Source organism: Dromaius novaehollandiae, chromosome Z, assembly GCF_036370855.1.
Source record: "Dromaius novaehollandiae isolate bDroNov1 chromosome Z, bDroNov1.hap1, whole genome shotgun sequence".
Classification (NCBI taxonomy): domain Eukaryota; kingdom Metazoa; phylum Chordata; class Aves; order Casuariiformes; family Dromaiidae; genus Dromaius; species Dromaius novaehollandiae.
Window position 1 is genome coordinate 20,518,919 of NC_088132.1, and position 27,399 is coordinate 20,546,317.

Here is a 27,399-nt window from a genome sequence, read left to right on the forward strand (position 1 = left end):
TTTTAAAATCTATATTCTATAAAAAAAATCTGCCTGCCAAAAACACCCTAATACAATTCCATATTGCCAATCAGTAACTAACTTCCAAATCCCCAAAATAACAGTAAGGTTTTTTTCTATATTTCCTTTTAGCTTTTGTACAGGGAGTACATAAAACATGGCTTCTCCCCTTGGCTTTTTTTATATAAAAGACATTCCTAAAAGATAAATTTTCCAAACTTAATACTACAGTGATCAGGCTGGTGTCGCTATGCATAAAAACCAAAAATATCAATCTCTAAGCAGCAGTTATCATCAAGCTATGCTAACACAGTTGGGAAAGAACAGGAACCTACAGTAATTCTTCTAACTTTAGAAGTTACCTCAGTTCCAGTCCTTAAATGTCTTCCTCTCTATTCCTATGCCATGCATTCAAGAGCTGAGTTACAAGTATAGTTTTTAAACATGTTAAGATTTTAAAAAAATATATTTAAGCTTATTGGAAAATATTTTCAGTTTGCTCTAACATGTACTGCACAGGGCTTGTTCTCAAATTACTGTAAAGCTTACCAGTAACGTGTGGCTTTACAAATCTTTAACCAGCCTTTTTAGTATCTTTTGATTTAATTGTACATTTATGAATAGAATGTCTGTTTATGTTCTGCTGTATATTGACTAGTGCCAAAACATAAAATTGCTTCCTGGTATCATTAAATATCATATTTTTTCACTGATACAGCCTTGATTTTGAGCAGCTTATAAGCACAAGTAAGGATCAAAACAATGTAAGAAACATTTTTTTATTACCGTATTTTTATTTTTGAATATTTAAAAAGGAGAATTAAAAAGCAGTAGGGAGACTTACTAGCAATGCAATAGGTTCATCAGCTGTGAAAAGAAAGTCTAGAAGCTTCAGCCTTGTCTACGAAATACCAGTAGAGCTGTAGGAAGGCTGCACTTTAAATTAGGTGATGTAATGTGCTTGATGCTGTTACGGGTTTGTTCAATCTCTGAAACTGCTATGATTAAAGATAAAATAGTCTGATTATATTCTTTTTATCGGAGTCTTTGAAAACAGACATTTTAAGGATAGCTGCTGCTGCTCTCTGCAACATCCGATTTCTTCAGGAAGCTCTTTACCATCAGCAGGAATACTAATGGCATACAGCTACTACTCACAGTAGGGCAAGTGAAAATTGGTCTCACACTGTACATAAGTAAGTTAATACATAGTCTAGTAAATTTTAAGCTTGTTTTCTTATTGCATGCATTTTGAAGCTGTATCTCGGTAAGAGTACCAGAAACAGGTTTCCGTGGAATCAGAATTTCTTAAAGGCAGTTAAGGGTGGGCAACATGAGCCAAAGAATGACGCAGAAGATTTCAGCAGTGATGTCAGCTGAAACAGTTGAACTAAGGTCCCGTCCAGGGAATGAGACTATTTTGGCTGCCACATGATTATCTCTGACCTTGTTGCACAGCCACAGTTTTTTTCCTGCAAACTGCAATCATGTTGTAACTGGGACAGGGGACAAACATGTTGTAATGCCTGTCATGTCAAAGGCACAATGCCTGTGCCTTTATTAAATAAGATTTTCAGTACTGTTAAGTTAACAATTAAAACAACAACGCTCTTGAATGTTTTAGTAATTTCAAGATGTAAACAATTTAACTGATAAAGGAGTACTGCAATCCATCAGGTGAGTTGCCCTGAAACTTAGCAAGAAACATAATGGGGAGCTACCACAAATGCATCCTGGCTTTCACTCCAGAGGGCCTCAAGTTCTGTATAAACAACAGCTAAGATTATTAAAAGAGGCTGAGGGAATTGGTTTTTAACATTTAAGGAACTGCATGGTAACAGAAAGAAATTATCTGGTGCCAAAGTAGGATTTCGGAATCCTAACTTGCTGCATAGCAGTTTTTAGTGAATTATTGGTCTGTGCATGCTTTGAAGTAAAAACCAGCGTGCTTACCATTCAACACAACCATATCAGAAATGAAAAGCAGCATCATTTTTAAAAGCATGACATCATCACACACTGGCTTCATTAAGGAGAACAGTGCATCCAAATGAAAATTCGGAGATAATCTTAAGTCAGCAGACCGTAGTAATTACCCAAGCCAGAATTCAAATCAGGATACAAGGCCAAAAGCTCTGTTCTTGGTAAAAGGGGCTATGCAGGTTTCTGGCTGTCAAGATTGCACAGCAGCCGGCTGCCCCCAGAATGCCCCGACAGGCTCAGGGCTGGCGCACTGAGGAGGAAGAGCATCACCTCTCAATCACTGTCATTACTAACCCTTGGAGCATTTGGGATAGGGAGCACTCCACAGAAAATCAAGCCCTGACCAAGCCCAACCTTGTTTTATTTGAAGATCGCTATCTGAGATGGTAGGGCTGCAGGCATACAGGAAACAGCAAGCGTTTCAGAATATCCACTCCCATGCTGAAAGAGCAAGGCTCAGAATATATATTTGCTTAAATACAATTCTGCCTGACTCCCCAAACTGCTACTATGGCATTATTGCTTCCAGAAGAAAAGCTGCTTACAATGATGAGGCCAGGGAGTTTTCTATTCCTATTAATTATGGGGCTAATTCTCCATCCACATGAGGGTAACTTGTAATACAGTAAAATAATGAAACCATCTGTGTTCTGAGTCATTCAAAACTCAAAGACATTTGCTTATTGCATTTTCAAAAGAGTGCAAAGGTTGAGACCACATGTTACTCTTAAGAGATTATTTCTGGAAATGTACATTCTAAAACATAAGACCAAAATACTTCTTTCTAGAACAGTCATATAGGCAAATTTATTACACATTTCTTAGGACTTGATCCAAAGGAATGTTCTCCCCATGGCTGCTGGCCCATATTAAAGCTCAGAAAAGCCTTTGGGGCTCTACAGCTGCAAGGAAGATTTGCATATCGAGAAATAGGTGAGGCTGTTTGCAAGCTTTCTGGCAACACCTTTTTTAATTACAAAAAAAATGAATAGATGGTGATTTCACTCAGTTCTTCTTTGGAAAAGGTTCTCAAAATAAAATTTCCAGTGAAAATACATGGGAAAGACCGACTCCAGAGAAGCAAGGCTGGGGCTATGAGTTAATCTAAATATGTCTGATTCAGATCAGGGGTCTTATACTTAGATGAATGCCCTGACCATATATTATGTGTTTTTATGGGAAAAAAAGAATAAGGGAAACAGTGGGGAGGAAGGAAAAGTGGAGATGTAGACTCTCAATCTCACCGTCTAAAAATGCGTTGCCCCATATAAACAAAGCAATATTAATTAGCACACAGGCTTGGATCTGAATCTTCTTCTTTCCTCATTCAGCCCTAACTGAGGTTTTATAGTCTGCCTGATCTGTATATATGTATGAAAATATTCCTTGGGCCAGATAAAGTGGAATATATTCTACCAGGAAATACAAAAACCTACCAGGTCCCACTTGGTAGGAAACGTAGTCCTAATAACCACCAAACTCAGCTGCTTAAAACAAGAGCAAGAATCTGAACATGCTTGTCTTCTCTGGCCTCAGAGCTTCCTAACCATCTATGCCAAGGTAACTGGGTTTCCTTTGCACTTTTTGAAAAGTTATCTTTTGCTTTCCCCGTGCTGGGCAGGAATAGCTCTGAAATCCTGAAGGGACCCATGCGAGAAGAGAGAAGCCTCCTTCCTGCTCTGTCCAGAAGTCAGTGTGCGAAGCACTAGTAGTAGGAGTGGAATCCATTCTCTCGGGCTCTCAAACTGCGTACAGTCCATCCTATCTTATGGTCTTACCAAAATAACATTTAGCAGTAGCAGTATCTCTGACTATTACTTACTCCTGTTTCATTAGCTTTAGAAGACTATCTTCAGAGATTTAAGCACCATAGCAACAACTATACACAGCAGTGTTAATTCTTAGGTATAAATACAGCAACTCTGCCAAGCAGCAATCTCATACCAAAGACAGGTAGCAAGTAACCTTACAAATGTCAAAAAGTTGTGGCCAACAGGCAGTAAGGAAGGGAAAGAAAAACAAAGCAGAACAAAACCCAGAAAATCCTCTACCAAGAGAGCTTGCTGGTCACGAATGTATCACTGAAGACTGAACTGTTACGGGCAATGTGTGTGTCATTATCTTCTTAATAGTTCTGGATGTTTTTCTCCGTTTATTCACTCTGCTACTTTTCTTACATCTAGCAGATGAACTTGCTGAAGAACCCTCTCTCTTCAGTACATATCCACCCAAATCTCTGCAGGTATTTCAGGACACATCATTGTTAAAGAAGGCTCATTTTCTAGATTTTCTTAAGCTACACACATCACACATACATAGGACCAAAAGGCATACGGGACACCAGGAGAGTAAATAATAGAGAACAGCATTGAAACTGCCTTACAGGGTGTACCTCCTTCAGTAGTCTGCCTCCAGCAGTAGCCCTAAGTAGATGCGTACAGAATAGTAAGAAACAGAAGACGTAAAGGATTTTTTTCAGGTACTATTGTCCTAGGCTCCAAATATTTTCAGTTTAAGTATTTATTAATCCAGGTGTGTTTTCTATCTATTTAGCAACACTCAATCAATCTCTCTTTCACAGACCCATCCATTCTCTCTTTGAACCCACTAAAACTTTTAATAGCCAACGCAGTGCTATCTTCGCATAACTTTTAGATTCCAGGAGCTTATTGGCTGATCTGGACAACAGTAGCATTCAAACTCCTGTCTTCTCTCTCTCACCTGCATACGGTTCATCAATCTGTCTGGAGCCTACATACTTAATAACCCTGACAGAGAAGTAGCCTTTACAACCCAGCTCACAGAAAAGCAAATTTCATACTTTAGCAATATACCAGATGAAAATTATTGAAAAATAAAACTTAAGAGGAGGATATCCCTGGATCTTGCTACAAAAGCTACATACCACTCCCACCACAAGCTACACCATCTTAATACTGTATTTTGCTATCAAAATATCCAGTGTATTTTTAGGAACCTATTGTAAAGAATTCCAGCATGTGCACTTAATGTTCTTTTGTTTGGCAAGTGACATTACCCTCCCTCCATGGTTAAGACAGCAAATTACCAGACACCCTAAAGAATTCAGCAGTCTAGCCAAACCTAGAAAAACCCACTTTTAACACCAGCAGCCTCGCCAACTACCACTCAGGTCCCAGCCTCCTTTTTCTTGGCAACATCTTTGTGAAGTTAGCGGCATCGAAACGCTAACAGCACCGAACCCTTGCCAAAGCCCTGGCTCCTTGATACACAGGCCTCAGATCAAAACACAATGCAGGAACAGATCATGCTGGCACTGCCAGCCCATGGGTTCCTGGCCCAAAACCGAAAACAAACCTCAGAGTGGATATCCTCTGGGACTTTGACAGAAGTGACAGCCTGGTTCTAATAATAAGACTCATGCAAAGTTTAATGGGAAAGACTTGGACAGCAGTCCTTCTCCTCGGACAGACTTAAATGAGTGTGACTCCCTCTTGTTCCCCTTGAGCAGCCCCAGAAGCTCACTCTGGTGCGGTCTCACAAACCTCAGTGATTTCTTCCTGCCTTCCTAGTTTAACCCCAAGACAGCATTGCATGGGGAGGCTGAAGGATGATAGCAGTTCACGTACCCTCGAATAGACATGATATTCAATTACGTGCCTGTCTCTGCTCAAATGAAGGGTTTCAAGGCACAGCTTCCATTTTCTGTCCCCACTTGGCATCAGAGAAAAGGAATAATAATGCCAACAGTGGCTCCAAGGCATGAAAAAGTGTTACAATCAAATTTCAAGCAGAAAGTTTCATGATGAAACCTCTACCTCCCTCCACCTCCTGGGAAACTGGAGGTCATGAGACATCGTGGGGCATCTGATCTCACCCACAGGGCCAGCAAAAGGAGGCCTGCAGGGTTTGTCTTCCACCCACCCCATGGCTCTGTTGCTGGCAACAAGTATACTGCTTTCTGGCAAAATCTGGAGTTGAGACTAAGGGATAAGCAAATACACTCAGTGAGGATATGATCCTCAGTGGTGAAATATGTACTCCTGCTTTCCTACCCCAAATGTTAAATTGTACTTTAAAAACAGAAAATTTTTTGAGAAAGGTGAAGATGAAGCTCCAGACCTTGCATTCAGCTTCTCAAACCCAGAGGCTACAGATTCAATTCTTTAGACTGACGAGGTGTCATGCATTTGGCTTTTTCTTGCAGTTCCAAACAGAGATATTTTAAAACAAAAATAAATGCTCTAGAACTCAATACTCCAAGTTTTGCAAAACCATGATTATCTGTGAGGAAATTCTTCAGGCTTGTTTTAGGTGTAAATTTGCTGTGGTGGCTTCTTTGTGGTTTTTAAACCACAAAGCTACATAATTTACAGCATATATTTAATACAGAAATAAAAGCCTACTCATATATCCCACACAGTTTGGAGAGAAACAGCATCAAACTCTTCCACCAAAAATGATTTCAAACTAATATAAACCTGCATCGTCCCTTGCAAAAAAAATCACATTAGAAAATAACCTAAAAGAGTTTGACATATATGAAGTTGTTCTGCCCTCCTATCTCTAAAAATAGCTACAATCTTCCTGTATTCATTTCTGTTTTCCATATTAGAGAGGCAATTTGATTTTTTTGCATTATACAATGAGCTATGACGGTGCTCCCACTTTTGGGTATTTACATCAGACACACATGGCATAGTCCATGACACAGAATGATTTTGATCCTATCTATCTTACAAAACTGTACAATCACAACACGGGCTGTTTTCTTAATGTTCAAACAGATCCAGAAAAAGTTTATGTATGTTTAAAAGCCCAGCATCACACAATTACTTTTTGGTTAGAGTGTGATTCATTTAGCATTTGGAAAAAGAACAAAATGAGTTAGCTGCAAACTTATTTCAGATAGTCACTTCTTCTGAGAGCTGAAATGAGAAGATACAGCATGACTTCACTGGCAGGAATCACTCCTTACTCATTTAGAAGTGATACTATGAGGAAGTCTGACACACTTGCTTGTTTTACTCTAATAAAATTCATAAAACAACAAAGATTTACAAGATATACTAGCATAGCCCAATTGATTAGAAGGATAAATCCACAAAAATACAAAGAGCCTTTGGCCTAAATAGTGTGGAATGGCAAAGTCTGGTTTTGATTTCTTCTTGAATCTTTTATTTTTAGAGAATCCTTGAAAGACTGTTTCCATGAAATCATTGACCTCTCTCTCAAAAAAAATGCCAAATGCCATTAGCATGACCCATTAACAATGTGTTCAGAAACTGCTGCGAGTTGATATGCTTCTATAAAAAATGAACATTTTTACATTTTAAAACGCATGCATAAAATAAAGGCAAGAAGCAGCTGATAACTTAGGCCAAAAACATCAAAGGGAGAGCGATAAATGAATAATTGTAGTATTTGGAGATTTTTATTAAAGTTTGGGATCATTTCCTTATTCCTCTGCCCATCATCACTTACAAATCTCAAAAAAACATGAACAAATGGAGGCAAAAATTCCTTAGATTAAATGAATCTTGGTGAAACTACAATTGAGGCACTGCCAGTTCAAAAGAGGTACAATAATGACAGCTTGTCCTGATTATATGTACTTACTGTGCAAAATAGGTTGCTGACCAATTATGCTGTCTTTAACTATTAACAGTAGTATCTTTGTTCTCAAACAATGTTAGATTGCACATGCCCTGGAACTTATATTTACCTGGTGGATTCTTGGCAGGATCATTGTGGCTTGGACTTCCTGGTTGTCCAGAATCTATAAAGAAATCAAAGAAGTGTTTTACTAATTTGTTTTGAAAGTATCTCACAACTCTTTAATACTGTCTTTTGATATTAAACTAATACTTTGTTCTTTAAAGGTCATTTCCCTGCCTTTCTACATGAAGGCATTACTGAACAAACACACTATATGCAACCCATTTTATACAGAACCAGAAACACTATGAAAGATGCAATGATTCTCATAAGAGGAACTCACAGATCACTGAATAAGGACAAGAGAGTCCTTCAGGTAAATACTCAGGGTGTAAACACATCTACAAGGGTACCTTTTCATTCCCTTTCCCTCCAGCCCCCAAATATAATATTGCATAACCAGCAAAGCAGAGCTAGCGTCTTCTGATGCAATGACCAGAAAGATGTACAGGATCAGGCAACTCATAGAGTTTGTGGTGATGAATCCTGTTTCTTCACCCTTCACTTAGAGCACAAAGGCACAGATTGCTTCTGCAGACTCAGGACTGAAGATAGGACTGTCTGTTTTAATACAGTACAGCCTTTGTGTTCACACTTTGTAAGAATAGCTGTTGTGAAACAAAGTTAATGTAACATAAAAACTAACACAAACAAGCCCTACAACTTCAAAGAGTGCATTCTCCTCTTGATACGTGCACCTAATGAATCAAGAGAAGAATGCAATTTGATGTTAACACACTAGATAATAAATGCTATCCCTATTCATAAAAAGAGCTTCTTTTAAAAATACCTACTTCTTGCTGCACTTCCACACCATTAATATAATAACAGTCTGCTCCACTGCCAGAAAATATTACCAACAAAATATGACATGACAGACAATCTTGCATACAAAAAAATAAAAATAAAAAGAAAGGAACCATGACCATTTGTTCTGTATACAGATATCTGATTTGGAGCAGTTTCATAATCTGAATATGCTGCCATTACTTTAAAATGCAACACTGCTCTTTAGCTGCATAGGACCACAAAGTAATTGCAACATAGCACTACAGAAATTGGTACTGCCAAATGGATCCCAACACTGCCCAGAATCAAGTCAGGGTTCTTGACTGAAAAGTTTATTCCTGCTTATAAGACCAAATTAAAGCAAAAAAGGTAAGAGAGGAGAGAAGTGCACAAATCAGTGCATACCGGTCCCTCAATCCCCATCACTTCTTCTTAAAGCCAATACAGCCTTTAACCTAAAAGAAAAGATTCTCTCCCCCTTTCACACAAGGCTCATTAAAATCTGTTATCATCTGCTATACAGTTGAGCAAATGCAGCCTGACACATATGACTCTCTAACAGATTAAGCTAACACTGACTCGATCCTACAGAAGGTATTACCTGACACGGAAATCCATCTCAGAATTCAAGCTCTGAAGATGTGGGAGAAGTTCTCTAAGGAAATATACTTGTATATCCTGTAACTCATTCATCTAAACTGTGTTCAGCTGAACTACTGAATTCATCTGAATTACACAAATTACAAAAAACAAGAATTTGGGGATCTAACCGCTGTATGGAAGACCAAGGCACATGTGAAACCCCATTTCAACGCTATTAAAAGTGCAACTAAATTTGCCAATACCGAATTAAATGATTCTTGCACAGTAAAATCCATGCAGCAAAGCTAATTTCACGTCATGAGATTCCTCTACCTTCTTCCACCCAGGGTAAGCAGAACAAAAAGCACGCACTCATCAAATTCTGTGCATCCCATGGTTTTCCTGAAACAGGTGCACTTTCAGACCCCTGCCTCAGTGCACAGCAGCCAGGATGCCCGAAATTCCTATCATCACAGTTGGTCTCAGGGTCTGAATCTTCCCGAGAAGTCTGGTGGTTGGTATCTGACACGGTATCTCTCCCTGAAAGGGCCTTAAGGAATGATTCATCACTGAGATTGCCACCTAATTGCTTTTTCTGCATATTGTTACATATACTGTGAAAAGTCTCAAAGTAGAGGAAGGATGTCACAGGGAAAATCAAAACTCCTATTTTTATTTCAGTTTTTCAATGCCTCATCCTTTTTTGCTAGAGCCCAGAAGGAAAATAAATTTAATCTCAACTCTCAATTTTAATTCATATCTGTTAGATCTAATACTTTGTTACTATTCCTAGATATATTAGCCTATTTGCTGACAAAACCACACTTGTATTCTTACATTAGGCTAAAGCTTAGGCTTCCATAAAATCTTGAATTGATTATAAACAGGAGTGTTTGAGTGCAGAGGAATTAGGGGGTTTCAATAACATTACATGGGAAGTAACTCGTATGAGTAGATCGATAATATAACACATACTGCTCTTTACGAGTAACAAAAAGCCCTTTAAACAACTAACAGCCACAGCTATAGATCAGATTTTTCTTGTCAGTTAGAGGTTAGTACATAAGTTAGTCTGCAGGGCTAGGAAAATTTCCTGAACTGCCTGAATGAGTTCTGTGAAAGACAATGAACAATGTGTATCTATTTTGTACGCCTGTGTCTTTCCATGACACAGCACACCATTTCAAAAAAACAGATCAAATTAATTTGAAAACATTTCAGAAATGCTAAAAATATGATACGTTTCTGCATATGGACCTTCATAAGAACGAAAGTCTTTGTTCCTGTATTGCAATCAGAAGAGGTCCACCCTTCCAAGGGTGAACTTTAATATTCTTCTAATAGGCATTCTCTATTTCTGCAGACAGTACATATCATTTTTAAAATAAGATTACCACAGAGGCTAATTTTACACAGCAACAGTGCAAGTGTTAAATGAAGTGTTTGGGATAACACAAATTTGAAACCGGATTAGTGCTTTGAGGCCTTCCTAAAAATAGCCTTCAAAGTTTTCTTCTGCTCAAATTCACTGAAAAATGTGGAAAGTGAAGAATATTTTTTTAGTTCTTGTACAGCAATTTGCTGTTAGTCCTGCTTTCTCTTTGTCAGCATGGCAAATTTGTGGATCCATAAACCAGGAGTTAATGAAGGATGTTAGTTAAAACAATTCTTTTTCATATTATAATACGATAAACTTAGTATGGAATTTTCCAGTCACAGGGATAAGCAGTTGGGTAATTATTATAATTTGCCAGTCAGACTTAGCTTTGTTTTATGTTAACTACTGATCAATCACGATCTCTACAGATTGATTCTTTCACAGCATTTTGACCAGTAGATGCTACTATTTGCCAGTGGGATCTCACTAAAACTGAGAAGGAAAAGAATTATTATACACTGAATAGGAGAATCAATCTACGTAACTCTTCACTTAAAATATACAGAATCTCATTCTTGGGATGAAAGACACAGAACTGTGATGGGCTGTGATGATCAGATTCTTTTACCAGTTTTTGATTTGATTTGATGCAAATAGCCTTACAAAGTGCAAGAGAACCATGATCATTATATGAATAAAACAATTTAATTTATAAGCAGAATAGTGAATGAAAAGAGACACTGGAGCAATGTTTTTCTAAAAGAGAAAGTAAGATGCATTTCAAGGAAAGCCACAGAAAGCAAGGAAGCAGAGGACATGGTAAGACATTTAAAAATTTTTTTTTTTTTTTTGGTCTTTATCTATACAAGATCATTAATTTGGTTAATACCATGAGCACTGGAGCCAAAAATTGCAGGCTTTTCTTCCAGTGTGATGGAGAAAGACATAAACCAGACTCCATGTCTATCTCACTGGCTTTGCATTCAGTTTTACCACAACATAATTCTGTGCACAGAAAAGAAAGACCTCCTCAGCCAGAAGTTCTAAGCAAATCTATACAATTAGTAGCTAATAAAACCCCATCACATACATGTGATGGACCTCAGATTTTCAGTATTTTCATTCAGGTTTCTTCCAGCTACAAGTTTTCTCACTTTTTCTTTTTTTTTTTTTTTAATACTCCTTCTCAAATTTTACTGTCAGCATGCTTTTCTTGGAAAGATTCTTCCATATAGATCTCAAAATTACTTATTTGCTACTTATTTGTTCACCTGCACCTACCGTTTCCAGTGAATGACTTTCATATGTGTCTCACAACTACAGCAGGTATAGCTTCCAATCTGCTCTTCCTGAAATTAACTGCTCCAAAAGTCAATGGATGAAGTCTTCATCAGTCATTGCCCCATGGATGAACAGTTTGTACCAGAACAGTCCAACCAAACCTTTACCTTTTTCTGGCAGCTATTCATGTAACCCTAATATTGCAGATATACTCACTGTAACCTATTGTGGTTCGACATGAGCCAGGATATTTAAACTCTTTATGTCAAATTACTCCTTCTTTTAGAAAGCAGTACACAATATGAGTCAAGAAGCTGGTATATTTTATACTGAGTTGTTTCCCACGTTTTCAGTCCTACTGGTTAACCCTGATGAATATCTAAGGGCGTAGACAACTCTGACTACAGGCAAGGTCAAGAAAAACTGACTGAAGAAAACCTGTCCATTTTCCCTGCCAGTGGGAGAAAGGTGATGTCATGTCACCTCATTCTCAGCTACATAAGGGAGTGGGGAAAAAATCTGTTGGTTCACCATCTGGATAACAAGATGCTCTCTCCTTTCGCACCTCAGAGAGAAACATCTTCTTTAACAAACAGCGGCAGGAAGAATGCACACCCTAGCAAAGCCAGGAAAGTCATGCTGCTGTTCACCAGTTTAGCTTCCTGAGGGATTTTTAACATTCCCTGGTAGTCTATTCTTTTTTTATGCAGCCAGTAAGAGAAAACGCTCTCTTTAAAATGTAAGTGTTGCTATATTTCCCTTATGCCTCCTATCATAGAACTAATAAATTTTGCTTTTAAGGCTCTCCCAACTTTAAAGTCCATGAAAAGAAATAGAGACAAGTCCATAAAAAGAAAAAGAAAAAATATTTTCTCCAGCTGTGTCCTAGAAATAAGCAGATTCTTGTCAGGTCGCATCCTAATCAAATAAACTTCCTCAGTGATTTCAATGAGCACATTTCAGGACAGCCTTTGCACTCAGTTCATCCTAGCTCACAGGCACTAACTTAATCATTTACCATCATGTAAATACACCCTTGTTCTTTGCTAGTCCTGTGATTTGGGTATGGGGAAGGATCAAGGAACAGGGAGATCTGACACCGCGTAAGCACCACTTTGATGCTGTTCAAATCTTCACATACCTGTAGGGGGTCTGACTTGACAACCGATGGAGTCACTACCGTGAACAAGAATCAACTGCTGCCTCCCAGACTGTCATCCTGCAGTGCTACCTCGCCACCAGACGTTGCAGACTTGGGTATAGAGGTCCTACCGCTGAAAATCATAGCACCACAGGACCATCCAGGCTGGCAGGGACCTGAGGAGGTCCCTAGTCCAGCCCTGGCCAAAGTATGCTCAGCCCCAGGGGCAGCCCAGCTCATGCCAGGCTTTACCCCATCGGTAAAAAGTCACTTGAAAACGCTTGGAACGGATGGAGACGCCACAACCTCTCTGGCCTGGCTCCACTGTTAGGCTGTCCCCAGGGGGAAAAACCATTCCAGATGCAGCTGTTTGTCTTTCAGAGCTCCACAGCTGAGAGCACCATCATGGTAGGAAGGCCTCCATGGCAAAAGAAAAGGAGCATAACCTAATACCCCCACAGGCAAACAAGGTGGTCAGCAAAACTACATAAAGCGAATAAATACATATTCTTCCATCTGTGTAAAGATTACAGTTAATTATTATTTTCACAATTTTATTACACATTTACCTTTTAGTACCTATGTCATTTTACCCTGTGAAGGCAACTGATTGGACTTTCAACAACTTCATTTTGCAAAAGCAACATCTTTTATAGTATAAGACACCAGTCTGATGGCTCCAAATTATTGTACAATTTTATGAGCATCACATTTGCACCAACCATAGTGATATGACAGTTTGTTTATGATAGAAGCAAGTTAATAGTGTTTTATTGTATCAAGTATCTTCTGAAACAATACTAGAAAGAAGGCAGTGGAATATGTGTAAATATCACCCTTTCCTTTTGGAAGTGTGTTGACTTAAGGGGGGATTTATTTTTTTCACATTTTCATAGACCACTACATTTGCAGTAATTGGTTCTCCTGGAGACCTTGGCTAACAGAATACATACGATAAAATGGTGACTGCAACCATTTTCTTTACTGGATGTTGCCCAAGATTTATGGTATGAGCCACAGTTCATGCAAATCAGCAACAAAAATAAGTAGGGTCTCTCTGCGAGAAAGAAATGCTTGGAGGATGAAGCCTCACCTCCTTCTGCAACTTCACGAGCAACAAGGTTTGGAGGAGCTTTAAATCTGAGGTAGCTTGCTCGGGAGACAGAAGTTGGGTTTTGTTTAGATTTAGTTTTGAGCCTGTTTACTTTGGAGCGAGGACACGGCAAAAACGACTTAGTCACTGCCAGTCCCGTTTCGTTGCACTCCCCAAGAACAGGCAAGTTCGCCGCAGTTGACACGGCTGCAAGAACCGCAGCGTACTCCCCAGGCAGGCGCACCAGCCCGGAGCTGCGAGGGCACCGCGGCACCGGCCCGGCAAATCCGCGAGAGCCACCCTGAGCGCCAGCGAAGGCAGGGGTAGCTGCGCCCAGCGCCCGGGGCACTCGGAGCAGCACAGGTCACAGCTGGCTCCCAGGTTCAGCTCCTGCTCTATCAGCAGCGCAAACCTGCCGCTGCCAAGTCACCAAGCCGGCCATTGTCAGGACTGTTAACTTTTCTTCAGAGTGTTTTAATTAGGTAAATAAAAAATGGTAATTAAATCAACATTACGTAATGTGTTTCTGATTTGTAATCTCATTTAAATTAATTAACTGACTCAGCCCTTGTTTAGTTTTTAAAATGCCCTAGTTAAGCAGTGGAGCTCTGGGAGTAAATCCAGTTTTCATACAGTTGAAAGAAATTCAAGGACCTAGAAACACTTATTAGAACCAAAATAGCAATAAGCATACTTAGCTCTTCAGTTTTATGTTCCCTGCACAGATTTATCTTTTTAATTTAAATTCTCTCTTTTGTTTATGTAAAATAAATCGCAACATTTATTTATTCAAAATATTTCTTATACAATTTATAAAGACCATATGTTGCTCTTTTTGGAAACCGAACAACTTTCCCCAGCTGTGTTGTAAGATAAGTTGCGCATGGGATACATACATACGTACATACACACACACATATACACACACACATATATGCGTACGTGTGCGTGCGTGCATGCACACACACACACTCACACACATAGGCGCACACACATTTTTAAGTTAAAAACTATTTATATTTTTTCATGGCTTGAAACAAATGTTTCCCATACTTCATAATATTAGCTTAGCGCTTTTCTGACAGGTATTTTGAGATTTACATAGGTATCTTGCCACGTGTGGAGCAATGTGAAAGAATGAAGTTTCTTTCCAAAACTTGCAAGATTCAGTAGGAAAAGACGAGATATGGATGCTTAATTTTATCCATCTGTGAGATACTGTGGATACTATCTATACTCCGAAACATTCAGAAATTGTTCTTGAAAACCAAGAAACCTTTTACATTATGGTATAAAGGGCTTTCATTATGGATTCTTCAGAAAATGAAAGGCAGAAGGTGGAATGCAATGAAAGTCTTATTTGAGGGATTAGAAAAGAAAAAAATCTTATACTGTTTTAATGAAAAATTTCATTTTTGTACATAAAAGTAGAAATTTGCTTGCATGCATCTTTGGCCATTTAATAAATTGTCCATTACATTATGCTGTGAAATATAAAGAATTATCCTCATTTTCCTGCAATGTATCTAAGAACTATAGGGTGAATCCTGCTTTCAGGGAAACAAACCAGGATTTTACCACTGACCCCCATACAGCCAGGATCTCATTCTCTCCCAGCATTTTAGGTCAGTAAAGTAACAAGGGTTGAGGGAGATCAAATGTTTTCCACTACATAAGGTAATATTTTTAGGCACAGGATAATGATGACACAACCATGAAAAAATCAGTTTTGTTCACAATGGGTCTCAACCAAAGGTTGTTAAATTCCATGGAAAGTTGCTCCAGTGAAATTACTTATAGCTTAAAAGCACAAAAGAAAGCCCTATTCAACAGATACCATAGGATAGAACTGCATCTTTCTTCTAACTTTAACTTTAAGGTCTTAAGGTCTTAAAAGGTCTTTAAGTCTTAAAAGACAGATTCTTCAACTTTACAAAATGTTCACACTCTACTCACACACTGCTTTGCAAGGCTGTAACACCACCTAGCCAAGAACCCACAAAGTAGTTTACAGACACTAACAGAGGCTCATGAGGCCCCTCTGTTATTCTGTACTGAGAGATCTCCCAAAATGGTATGTATGCTCCCTCACCACATACTAATTGGGGGAAATAAACAGCAATTAAATTAAAATGCTTCTTCTTTACGTATCACAGAAACTCCAAAATTAGATGGGAACACTTTAGTGTTTCATACTTCCTCAAGCCAACTAAGAGCAGCATGAGGTAACAGCTCTGCCAGTAAGTATAAATGTGTTTAGGAGCCCTCCCCAAAAACTAATGTTTTCTTTAAAAAAGGAGGAAAAAGCTGTAATGTTTTTGACAACCTGAATATCATTCTAGGGTTTCCAGGTACTGAAACATTCATCTACACATCTTCTAATTCTGATCTATGATGCACATTGCTATCACAACTATATATCATACATTTTCATTTCAGTTTATTTCGGTGCTATGACTGGCGATAAAACATGATCTTTAGCATAACAGAAGATGGAACACGCTAACAAAAGACTCCAGAAGAGCATGGTGTTGTTTTCAAATGCACTCCATGCTGCCTATACACTAGTAAGTATTTCTCTTCTTGAGTTCGCCAGCTGATGCCATGTGCAATTTTTAATTAGTGGGGATATTAAATTACATATAATAGAGGTGACCTATGAGAAGACTAATAGGAAATATTGTAGTCTCATGTATTCTTAAGTAATGTCTTTTTAACGAAAGATCAGGTTTATGATAGCTATGCCCCAGATCACAGTATCTACATATAATTTGTACATTATGTTACCATATTCTATATGTAGTGGATTTAATAGGTCATAATCTAAAATTCCATAGATAAAATACTTACACATTGCTTTGCCTGTCCATATTCCCATATACATACTATTAAAAAAAAAAATGTAAGAACTGTGAGAAAAGAGAGAGTAAAGCTACCAGATTCGTGGTACATCAGTGGGCACTGAGCAGGAAAAGAACAAGAAGGGCCAGCAAAAATTACCCCACATTTTCCTACTAGTGGTCCAAAAACTTGACTGTAATTGTACGTGTACACACAGCCACCATGTTTATTTTCCAGCACTTAATATGTGAATCAGTAAAAAACAGATGAGAACAGATAATATAATATTTAAGTAGCACTGACCAAATAAATATTTCAGGCCTGGTCAATACATCAATTTTCTGTCTACTTTGGCCCTTTGTGGTAAGTAAAAATTAGAAGTACATAATCTCATACCTATTAAAATGCAGAACCATGCATGACCAACTGTTGTTTTTTTGGAACAATTTTTCTGCAAAAAAGGCAAGCAATTTTTTTTAAATCATTTAACTCCCCCCCCCAAAAGTATTCCAGTTTAAACCTTGTCTTCTACTTTTTAAAAGAGCAATTTTTAAGAACATTTTTCCTCCAGAGTCTCCATCTCCATACTTGCAATTGTACTGCTGTTGGAGTCATATTGGACCATGGCTATTAAAAAAAAGCTCAGCTGTCGCTTTGTGGCTTTAACATGAAAGCATCTGCTTTGTAATTCTGTAACTCTTACTGTATGTTACATGTCCACATATCCCTCACTTGTGTTAATTTCTAATGAATTAGCATCACCTATGCAGGTGAAATGTTCAGTCATAGGTTCAATACAAACTACAGCTTGGGACTAAGATTTTAAATGTGCTTTCTCATTCAGTATGTAGCAGTGGCTGCTTTTGCTGTCTGTATCTGAACTTATGTACTAAAGCTGATGCAAGTCGTCTTAGTCATTTGTACCTGAGGGGATTATATCCTCATAAAAAGGACAGTACTTTTTATCTAAAAAACAGATGTATGGATTCAAATTCCAAGGTTTTTATTTTTATTGCATGGCTTGGGGTTTTGTTTTGCATGAATAAAAATTGTTAGTTAAGTAGAGAAAAAAAAAAAGACATAGGCCAGTAACTCAGAATTTGTGCCAGCAGAAAACTATCACTGGACATGGTAACTTGCCAGAGCCTGTAATGTTACTTCACCATCCAGTGTTTCTAAGGTTTATTTTCTTGCCACTGTTCCACCACAACAGGACCCTGAGAAATCTACTATGCCTTTGGAGTTAAGAAAACATGTACAAGCTTACTGAAACTACAACAGAAACTCAAGTTTCAGTCGTGGCAGAGAGCAAAAAGGGCTGCACCACCCAACAGCCAAAGACATGAACCCAGAATGAGTAACTTCAGACATTCAGCATGTCCACTGGAACTGCAGGAATGGCATTCTTACTAAAGACCCTGCTGGATAAAGATATAACACAACGGTTACCCCAAAAACTTCTTTCCTTTTTACTAAGTTGATTGTACATGCACCTGTGTCTGTGTGTACTGAAATTATAAATGCATATAGTATTATCTTATGTATAAACCAACAGGTTTGGAGCTTTGTGGAGGGGCAACTCTAATGAGTGAAACATGTAAGTCTTTAGTGTATCACCAGAAGAACATGAATGAACGTGAACAACAGCACTTTCACAATAACTTTTCTTACAGAAACATTTTGGATTTTTCTTAACACTTTACAGAAAAACATACTTGTACTCACCCTTTTTCAGGGGACAATATTAATCATATTCCCCTCACACGCACATACATAACAGGTTCAAGATTCAGTTCAACACCTTGTATGTATTCAAGTACTTGGATTTCTGCACATGCATAGTAAATACCCAAGAAAAGCTGACAGCACTGCTTTCTATTTTGTCTGGATAAATGGGTTAAACTCACTTGACCTGAAGGAGTTTGATGAGACACAGTGCACTGAACAAGAGTTTGGGTGTATATACTGCAATTATGCCAAACCCTTTTATGCCAGATTTCTAGCAGCTGAAACGGCAGCTTTAACTCAAAACTGCAAACTTCTCAGATTTTGCCTTTCCTTCTCCCTTCTGGCTGTCCCTCTCCTGCATTCCACATACACATGTAGAACTTGCCTTCTCCTAAAAACACATTCTTGAAGCTCCCTTTCAAACTCAGCCTCCTTTCGTTGTGATTGTTGCTGAACACTTGCGAGCCATGTAAAGTCAATCTGTCTGTGCTGTTTGAGAAACCTAATGTTGGTTTGGAAAAGTGTGCAATATCAAGACTAGACTTCACCGAGATCAGCCTGTCTTTCAGTAGGCTTTCAGTTCAGGTTTCCACACAATTGCTAATATTTGCACTGAAATACAAACGAGACCCACTGGCTAGTTATACAATAATCGTTAGCTTTATGAACAGTTATAGGAAGCAAATCTCCTAAGCCCCAAAATCCTTTCATGTTTTCAAACAGCCTTCCAGGAGAGATTGTACATCTGAATAACAAACAGTATCCCTTTAATGTCTACTTAAAAGTAAAATGTGAACAACAATAGAGTCTTTTCAGGACAGCAGTATGATATCAGTAGCAGCAAGAACATGAGAAAATCCAATTCTCTCATGACATTCGCCTTGGCCTAGGGCTGTGTTTCTCCACCCACTGGGTGCGACCGACAGGCAAGCCTTCCAGAAAGCCCACTAGTCACACCTCACGCTTGAAGAAAACAAACCAAAAACACCCCAAAAAACAAAACAAAAGCCTGGGATCCCAGGATGCGGCAAAGTAAGCAGCCTGCTCTTCAGCCTGCCTCAAGCTTGTTCCCAATGCTCTCCAGCCTGAAGCTGTTCGCTAGCAACGTACCCCTTTTGCTCCTTTCGCTCCCATAATCTGTCTCTGCCTAAGCACTCCAGCTGCAACACAGCTGAGCTCTCTGGTGCACAGCACAGCACAGAGCATTCAATTTCTTTCCTGTCCTCTTGTGCATCTCCACTTTACATACCGAGGCTGTGAAGTCCACAACACGCATGGGGTTGCGAACAGAAACCACGTCTGCTTCCTGCGTCAGGGGTAGGAATAGTGGAGAAGGACATGCTCAGGTGACAGCCTTGTTCAGACCTCTAATTCTAGTGCTTACGATGACAGTCTGGGTTGTCATAACCAAACTGCTCAGCGTGACAGACTTCACTGAAACAACCACTTTTCACACGATGCTTTCCCATTCCACTGACGCTAAGGTACTTCCACAAGCAGCAGCAGAACGAGGGATCTGTGCAAGCGTGATTACGAACTGCTCAGAGCAGAGCTAGGAACTTCAGGACTGACAGCAGAGAACTCCATCAGCAGCAAAGCAGCCACAGGAAACTAAGAAAATGCCAGCATTAATTTTTTGGCCAAGTTTCTGAAAGTGAATCTGGCACTTACCTTCCTACATACACAATTGTTCAAAATTAAGTTCATATAACAAAGTTAAAACACACTCCATCCCAAGCTAGTTTGTCTGCTCTAAGTTTAAAAATCTGTATTCCCCCAGGAAACACTAGCACTAATGTATGGCCCCTTTCTTCTATTTTAATCAAATGAGCAATCAAATCGCTTCCATATGCATAGCAGTTGATAACAGCATGATGTCAGCATTCAGGAGATGGAAACAGCACATGAAGACAGATTGCCATGACAATAAGAATAAAAAGTAAAGCTTTATACCAGGTTTAGTCTACAGGTCACCACAGTTTGTTAGACCGTATGTGCATGTATATAGGAGGCAGCGCAAAAAGCATGAGTCTCGGCAGCCTGTCAAGCTTACGTGGTTGTGCAGTTTCCCACGCATAAGATGGCTCAGTCACAAGTAGCTTGGGGATCTCGGCACAGCTCTCACCTATAGTATGTCAAACTATGCCTAATTCAACTTAGGTCATGAAGTTCATGTAGATCATAGGCAATCACATGAAAAACTTCCAGCAAAGGCATACATCAAGAACAAAAAGAGATAATAGCTGCCTTCCTAAGTTTATTAGCATAAGTCCTTCTTAATAATCAACAGATGCAAAAAATGTAATCAGTATGTTGCTGCAATAAAAAAAAAGACTAGGCTAAACATGTATAATAAAAATCACATGTTAAGAAATGGCATTTATTAAGCAATGAGACATTTAAAAGAAGCATAGTGATTATGGGGCATAACAAGAGGTGTGGTTACGAGGCAAACTCTTTGGACCATATCTTCCCATATGATTAGTATTGGAGAACCATGGTAAATTGGCATATCTGGCCTGTATGACAAAACATACTTTTTCCTATGCTTCCATACTTCCTTAAAGCATTCTTGCAGACTGCTGAAATACATTTCCCCCTTCATCATTCAGAGGCTCATGGCCAACACCAGAATGTTTTAAGTCACCAGAAAGTTAATTTAAGTTCTCAGCCCAAATGATAAACCACTTACTATCTTGAAATCTGTAAAAATGGGTGGGAAAGACTAACACCTTCTTACAGGCATTAAATACTGATTTTAACAGCCTGTACAGTCTGAAGACGCTTCAGCTGGATGGCTACATACATTCAGTCTCTGCTAACAGCAAATAGTAGGTTGCTGGTCTGCAGGAGAAATAAGGTAGTTTTAAAGAGCTGAATTCTTGAACACACATGCGTATACCCACAATCTTTCCCTCTGCAAGGTAGATGAGTCAATTTTAAGGTCACAAAATTAACAGTAGCAATCAAGATCATCTTGCTGATTTCAGGCACTCCCAGGAGACTACTTCCTGAAAGACTCCACAAAATCAAGCTAGCACTCTGTGAAACGCAGTAACTGGGCACCCGTGTTTCTTTTTCAGCTTCATGAGAATATGACTATCACCACCCATGCACTGAAGAACATCCGAAACATTCAGCAACAAACAAAACTGGATTACTATTCAACTCCTTCACTAATACTCTCTGCTTAGGGAGCAAATATGATTAGCAGTGTATAAATCACAACCTAGTGGAGCACAGGTGGAAGGGCAAGAGACAGACAATCCACCTTCAGAAGACACAGGTAATAGTAACGATTGCTGATGCCATCATCAGTTATAGGGGATTTTTCTTTGCATTATTAAAAGCAGAGGGCATACATGTGAGTAAATTACTCCCTGGTATGCAATGAATTCAGAATACGTGGCTTCGTGTGTGTAGTGCTAGAGGAGGTTGTCCACGTGCAATACTTGACTCCAGGAAGGGCACTACTATTGTAGATTGGCGATCCTTTTACCCCAGGTCTAGGTGCATAATTAACTTTAGGAATAACACCGGTTATGAAATTGTTAAAGATTTACTCTAAGACAACTAACAACCACCTGTTCAAATGGACTAACAATCAACAACCTATTCATGTTGCTACTACTTCTTCACAGTCTCTCTCAAGCTTTCTTCTGCTGTCATGATACACCTGCAAATATTCCTCAACCTTGCAACAGGATCTGTATGTCCAAAAGAATATTTCTAATTAGACAGCCTAAAAAACACAAAGAACTGTACAAGTTTGTTAGGCAGCTGCATAAGAGACAGACAATCAAATACTGATTATTATTGAGGAGACTGTTCCTGAAATTTTCCTCTTCTTTCTCTTGCTTGTTGCTGTTCCTTTAAAGAAACACCCTCTCGTTAAAGATGTGCAAGGTAGGGGAGAGGCTGAGCAGATGACGAATAAAGCAAATTGTCTCTTTTGAAGATGGACTGAAATATGAAGCTGTGGTTTGCAACTTGGGCTTTGATGAATCATCTGAACAGAACACTCCCCCAGCAATCATGCAGCTTTACAACTCACAGCCAACAGTCACACTGCATTTATGGCTACTATTATCAGCTTTAGCACTTATTCCAAAACCAGGAAATGAAAGCATTAAGTCAATATCACAGCCACGAAAAGAAACGTTATAGAAATAAAAGCGTTAGACGTACTTTCCTACTTCACCTTCACAAAGTGGAGAGTAGTCAAACCAAAATCAGATGAAAAAAATCGGTCTTGTGGAAAAAAAATACAGAAAACTGTTCAGTGCAGGTATCTGTCTGAAGAGTTTTCAGATATACATTGGTAAACTTTATGTTCTGGACAGAAGTATATTCATTATTAAAGCTTTCCAGTTATAAATATTACCTTAAGCTACATTTTCTTAGAAGTTACAACGGAGTTACAGACATTAGTATTTTTGCTGATTCATCTGCAAACACATGTGGTACCAAATTCTAACGGAACTTGACTCTCCAATACAAAATAACTGCATGAGTGAGTATAACAAATTGCAGGGGAGGGGAAGGAGAGAGGCTGTAAATCCTCAAAAAAAAAGATTATTATATATCTTTAGTGCTTCACATTTCACTCAGCGTTAATCAGAATTCCTCTTAAAATGTTTACTGTTCACTGTGTCTGTGAGTAGTTTGCAAAACTATAATGTACACATATCTATTGTCAAAAAAGTTCCCTATTCCTGCTGCAGTTATGTTCTGTATACTTTTCCCTTAGCTGAATACAGGAGGATAGAAAGAAAATACAAATGTTGGCACAGGTGATTTTAAGCCTTAGTTGCTTGACCTTTTTGCAGAAGCTTTTGGCATCTGTGACTTGGCAGCCAGAGTGAAGGCTAAGCCAGGACAAAGAGGAAGACAGGAAGCAGAAAGCTGGCCATGTCTCCTTGGCAGTCAGTATCGCAACAGGGTGAAAAACCACCTCATTGCCAAACCAGAAACAGTGGGGGAAGCCCAGATAGTTGGCAAGTCACATACGGCTGTATTGTACATCCTAAACACTAAAGGCCTGATAAACTTAAGTGCTATGCCAGAACCTAATCTATTTAAACCATCTTCTACTGTACAGGGGAATACTTCCATTTGTCCTTATTTATGTGTTTCCTGAAGAAACGATGCAGCACTGTTATCGGCTTGTAAGCACCAGTAGGTTAAATATTCACTCTCAGTATATTCATTTCAGCGTCTTCTCCAAAAAATCTGCTAAGACAATGCCAGGACATGGGATCCCCACCGCACATGTCACTTTTCTGTCCCCTCCTCTCCCCGCTCCTGGGGCATCCAAGCTTCCAAACACCCTCAGGATATGGCAGTGCAAGACCAATGTTGCCAAATTGCGTTTACATCTCTAGAAAATTTTTTTTTCCACTCTTGTCACACTGGGCGATATACATTAGGAGAGCAGGACTACCCAAACATCAGCTGAATGCCCAGCTGCAACCCTCTGATTTGGGATGAGAGGACGACCTCAGGTAAAGGCCAGGAGACGGGTCTCCCGTCACCTCCTCATTCACCCAAACCCCTGGGCTGAAGGCAGTTGTGTCAGACTTAGGTCTGAAGGTAAGGAAACCTTACCCAACTCAGGTGTCTTTATGGTCTTCACTACAAGTTGTATTTTGAGGAACATCAATGAATTACAAGACATCATTTTTCAAAGTGAAAATGTTCCCTATGTGCTGTGAATCAGCATTCTCACAGACCTCAGCAGCCAAATAAGAGAGAGAATAAGGGTCTCCCTGAGGAAATCCTTTCTAAACTACCAGACATCACCAAACTGAATTCTTATTGCATATGAAATAGCCAAAGTCTATTAAAAAGTTTCTAGCATTTCACTCTTAAAGGCATCTCTGTTCCCCGCTATACTCACATTCTAACCACAGCACTAACTCTGAATAATTGTGCTTCTAATAAAGGGAAGAGCACTTAACCAAAACAGCTAGATAATTTCAATTCATCAGAAAGTTTGATTTATTGATTCCTTAGGAGAAAGAGTAAGGCTACAACAAATCAATTAAAAATAATTACCACTTTCTAAGCTAAGCATTCAAGAATGTCTCCTGTGATCAGAAGAGACAAGAAGTATTTTGAATTCCTGCAGATTCGTGTCTGTGGGATACCATCCATAAACTATGTTCCCTCCCTTACAGACTGTATTTGTAATCCAATAGGTGACACCAGCAGGACAGAAATATCCTTATAAGCAGGCACTAGCCTGTCATTAGCAGTTTAACATCAGAGTTTTGCTGAAATTCTTCTAATAGCTTTTTAACACAGTATTTAATCGCTGTTGCTATTCTTTAGTACTTACAAACTTAATTCCATTTATGTGATGTCAATTGTATAAAAAAAAGAATGTACTTCTAAAAGTACATTCACAAATACATTTAAAGTGAAAATTAGGAACTGGCAAATCAATTGGGAGAGGACCTTGGCTTTCTGACAACCTTTCACTCACATTTTCAGGCAAACTCTCTGGAGTCCACAAGAAACTCAAGCAGATTTTTTCACTCACCTGCTTTTGGGCCACACCACACCCATTTTTAACCCTCCCATCTGTTTATGTTTTCAGCGATGCTCGCAGCATTGCTCCTGGTATGTATTTGCACCCCTTCTTGCCTTCAACTGAAGTCTAAAGCAAAAGTCCTCCAATCAGTCCCCAGCACATTTCTGCATTTCAGCTGAAAAAGCACGTGAGGGTACTTGGGTGCCCTTTGCCAGGTGTCACCCCACCTCATCCCGCCGCTGCCTGGCCCTGGGCAGGCATGAAACCCAGCTCGCGGCTGCGCGGGGCCGAGCGCGCTGCTCTGGACCAGAGCCCTTCCCGCCGCCGCCGCTGCACGAGCATCAGTGGCGGAGAGTGACCTGGCCCACAGGCAGAAGTGCCAAAACAAAAGCAGTCGAGATAGCGGTTTTTTGGACTGCAGTCCAAGTTTCATGACTAGAGAAGTCTCAATATGCTTTCAAATAAATACAGGCTTTCCACACTCCTCAGCCTGTCCAAACCAAGCTGGTCCTTCGAATCCCAAAGTCTGTCATCCCTAGAAAAAATGCTAACTTAATCGTGTTACGGGGCCACAGCCCTGAGCACAGCAGGGACAGTCCCTCTGACGTGGTGTGACTTCTCACAGGACGAGGAGCTCCTGTCTGCAAGGAAGGACTCGGCATTTTGGCCTTGCAAAGCCACACCAAAGCTTTTCATTCTCCAAAAATGCATAAAGAGGCAGAGAAAGTTACCTTAATGAATCTGATATTGAGTGGAAAGATATTATCTAATACATCTTCGTATATTATAAAACATTAACCAGTTTCACAAAGCCAATTAACTCATTTTATTATGAAATCCTCTAACCTCCAGCATTTTGAAGTCTGCAGAAAAGGATCTTTGGCTGCTTTTGCATGTCTAAGGCTGAATAAGGCTAGAGATAGGAAATTATTTTTCTTTTACTCTGCACGAATAATTACCAGAGCTATCACACAATTATTGTAATTATATCCGTAAGAACTGTTGTTCGGAATTGTTCTCCGTAATATCATTCCGTAATGCTGGGAACATTTGTCTTTGCTAACGATCACCAACACAAATGTCCTTTTGTAGCTCTTTAAGTGATTTCACTTCTTTCTATTAATATCCTGTTACTTGCTTTGGGAGAAACCAAAGGAGACAGGCCCCAATTAATATATATTTTTAAAGCAAAGGCTTTTAGTGAAGCCAGAACTATGGCATTTTAAAACAGGAATTGACACTTCCCCTTTATGACAGCCTAACGTTTTCAATGTGCCTTGCTAAATGGATAGAAAGCCCCCAAAATACTTCAAATCTGTGTTTCATAAACTGTACTCTAAGAGAAGTAGCAATAAAGTTTATTACAGACCTAAAGTATCTGCATAAACCCGGTTAATTGAAAAGTGGGTGGAGAAGGCTGCCAAATTAAATGTTTACATTAGCACAGCTGTATTGTAAAAACATTCTGCCCCCTGCGCTTTGTAATTATAAGATATTTCTGGACTGTGTATCTCTACAAAGTTTATCTCTACTGCCAAGAGTGTTTTGGCACACAGCGTCTGCAGTTTTTGGCAGCCAGCGAGCTCTCAGCGCAGGCAGTATCTAAAATGGCTGCCAAACGGTTATCCTGAAATGTCGTCGACCTAGTCTTGTCCTGCGTGAAGGGCAAAAGCCAAAGCTGGTTTTAAAACAGTCTGATTGTTTTCAGTGAAGCAAAGAGCTCGGTTTCCACACAAACGCAGGACCTGGCACTGCAGATTTGTTGTGTCGTGTTCATAAAAGTGCTGGAAAACGACAGTGGGTGGGAAAGAAAACTGATTGCTAGGGATATCCAGTAACTGGGGGGGGGGGGGAGAAAAAAAAAAGGAGGATGGCTTTCCTTAAGGGAAGCTTAATTTTATTGTTTTAAATTATGCATAGATCTTAGTATTACTCCCCTGTGCCTACAGCACGAGCACGCAGACCTTTGCAAAGCACGGCTACTCCATGCACTGCCACAAGACACCGGTGACATCTGATACACAGTTGACACTGAGTGCATTTGCCCACTTCTAAAGGAAAAAAAGAAACACGCTTTACCAAAAAACCCAGCAAAACATACAAAATGCTGCTACACGTTACAAGCCTTTGCTGTGCCTGTGTCTTGTATTTGGTCTCCTAGAGGCTCTCTTATCTGCCTTATGTGTGACCAGAACCGGGGAACCTCGGCTATGCCATCCTGTGCCCGGATGTAAGGACAGGGGACTGTCCGTCCACTGTGTCCATCAGCAAACCGACTATCAGTTGCGAGGCTCCTTCTGCCCACTTTTCCGGGGCAGAACTTTTCTTTTTTTCATAACTCACCACAGCTG

The 27,399-nt window shown here is 39.4% G+C and overlaps 1 protein-coding gene across 9 annotated transcripts in view; it reads right to left on the reverse strand.

Moving 5' to 3' along the window:
- NFIB (nuclear factor I B) overlaps nt 1-27,399 on the reverse strand; it is a 177,261-nt gene that overhangs the window by 70,256 nt on the left and 79,606 nt on the right. For all 9 annotated transcript variants that reach the window (XM_026097877.2, XM_026097876.2, XM_026097873.2 and 6 more), the window contains exon 3: nt 7,688-7,741. In XM_026097877.2, coding sequence (XP_025953662.1) covers nt 7,688-7,741 — 54 coding nt within the window. The remainder of the gene's footprint in view (nt 1-7,687; nt 7,742-27,399) is intronic.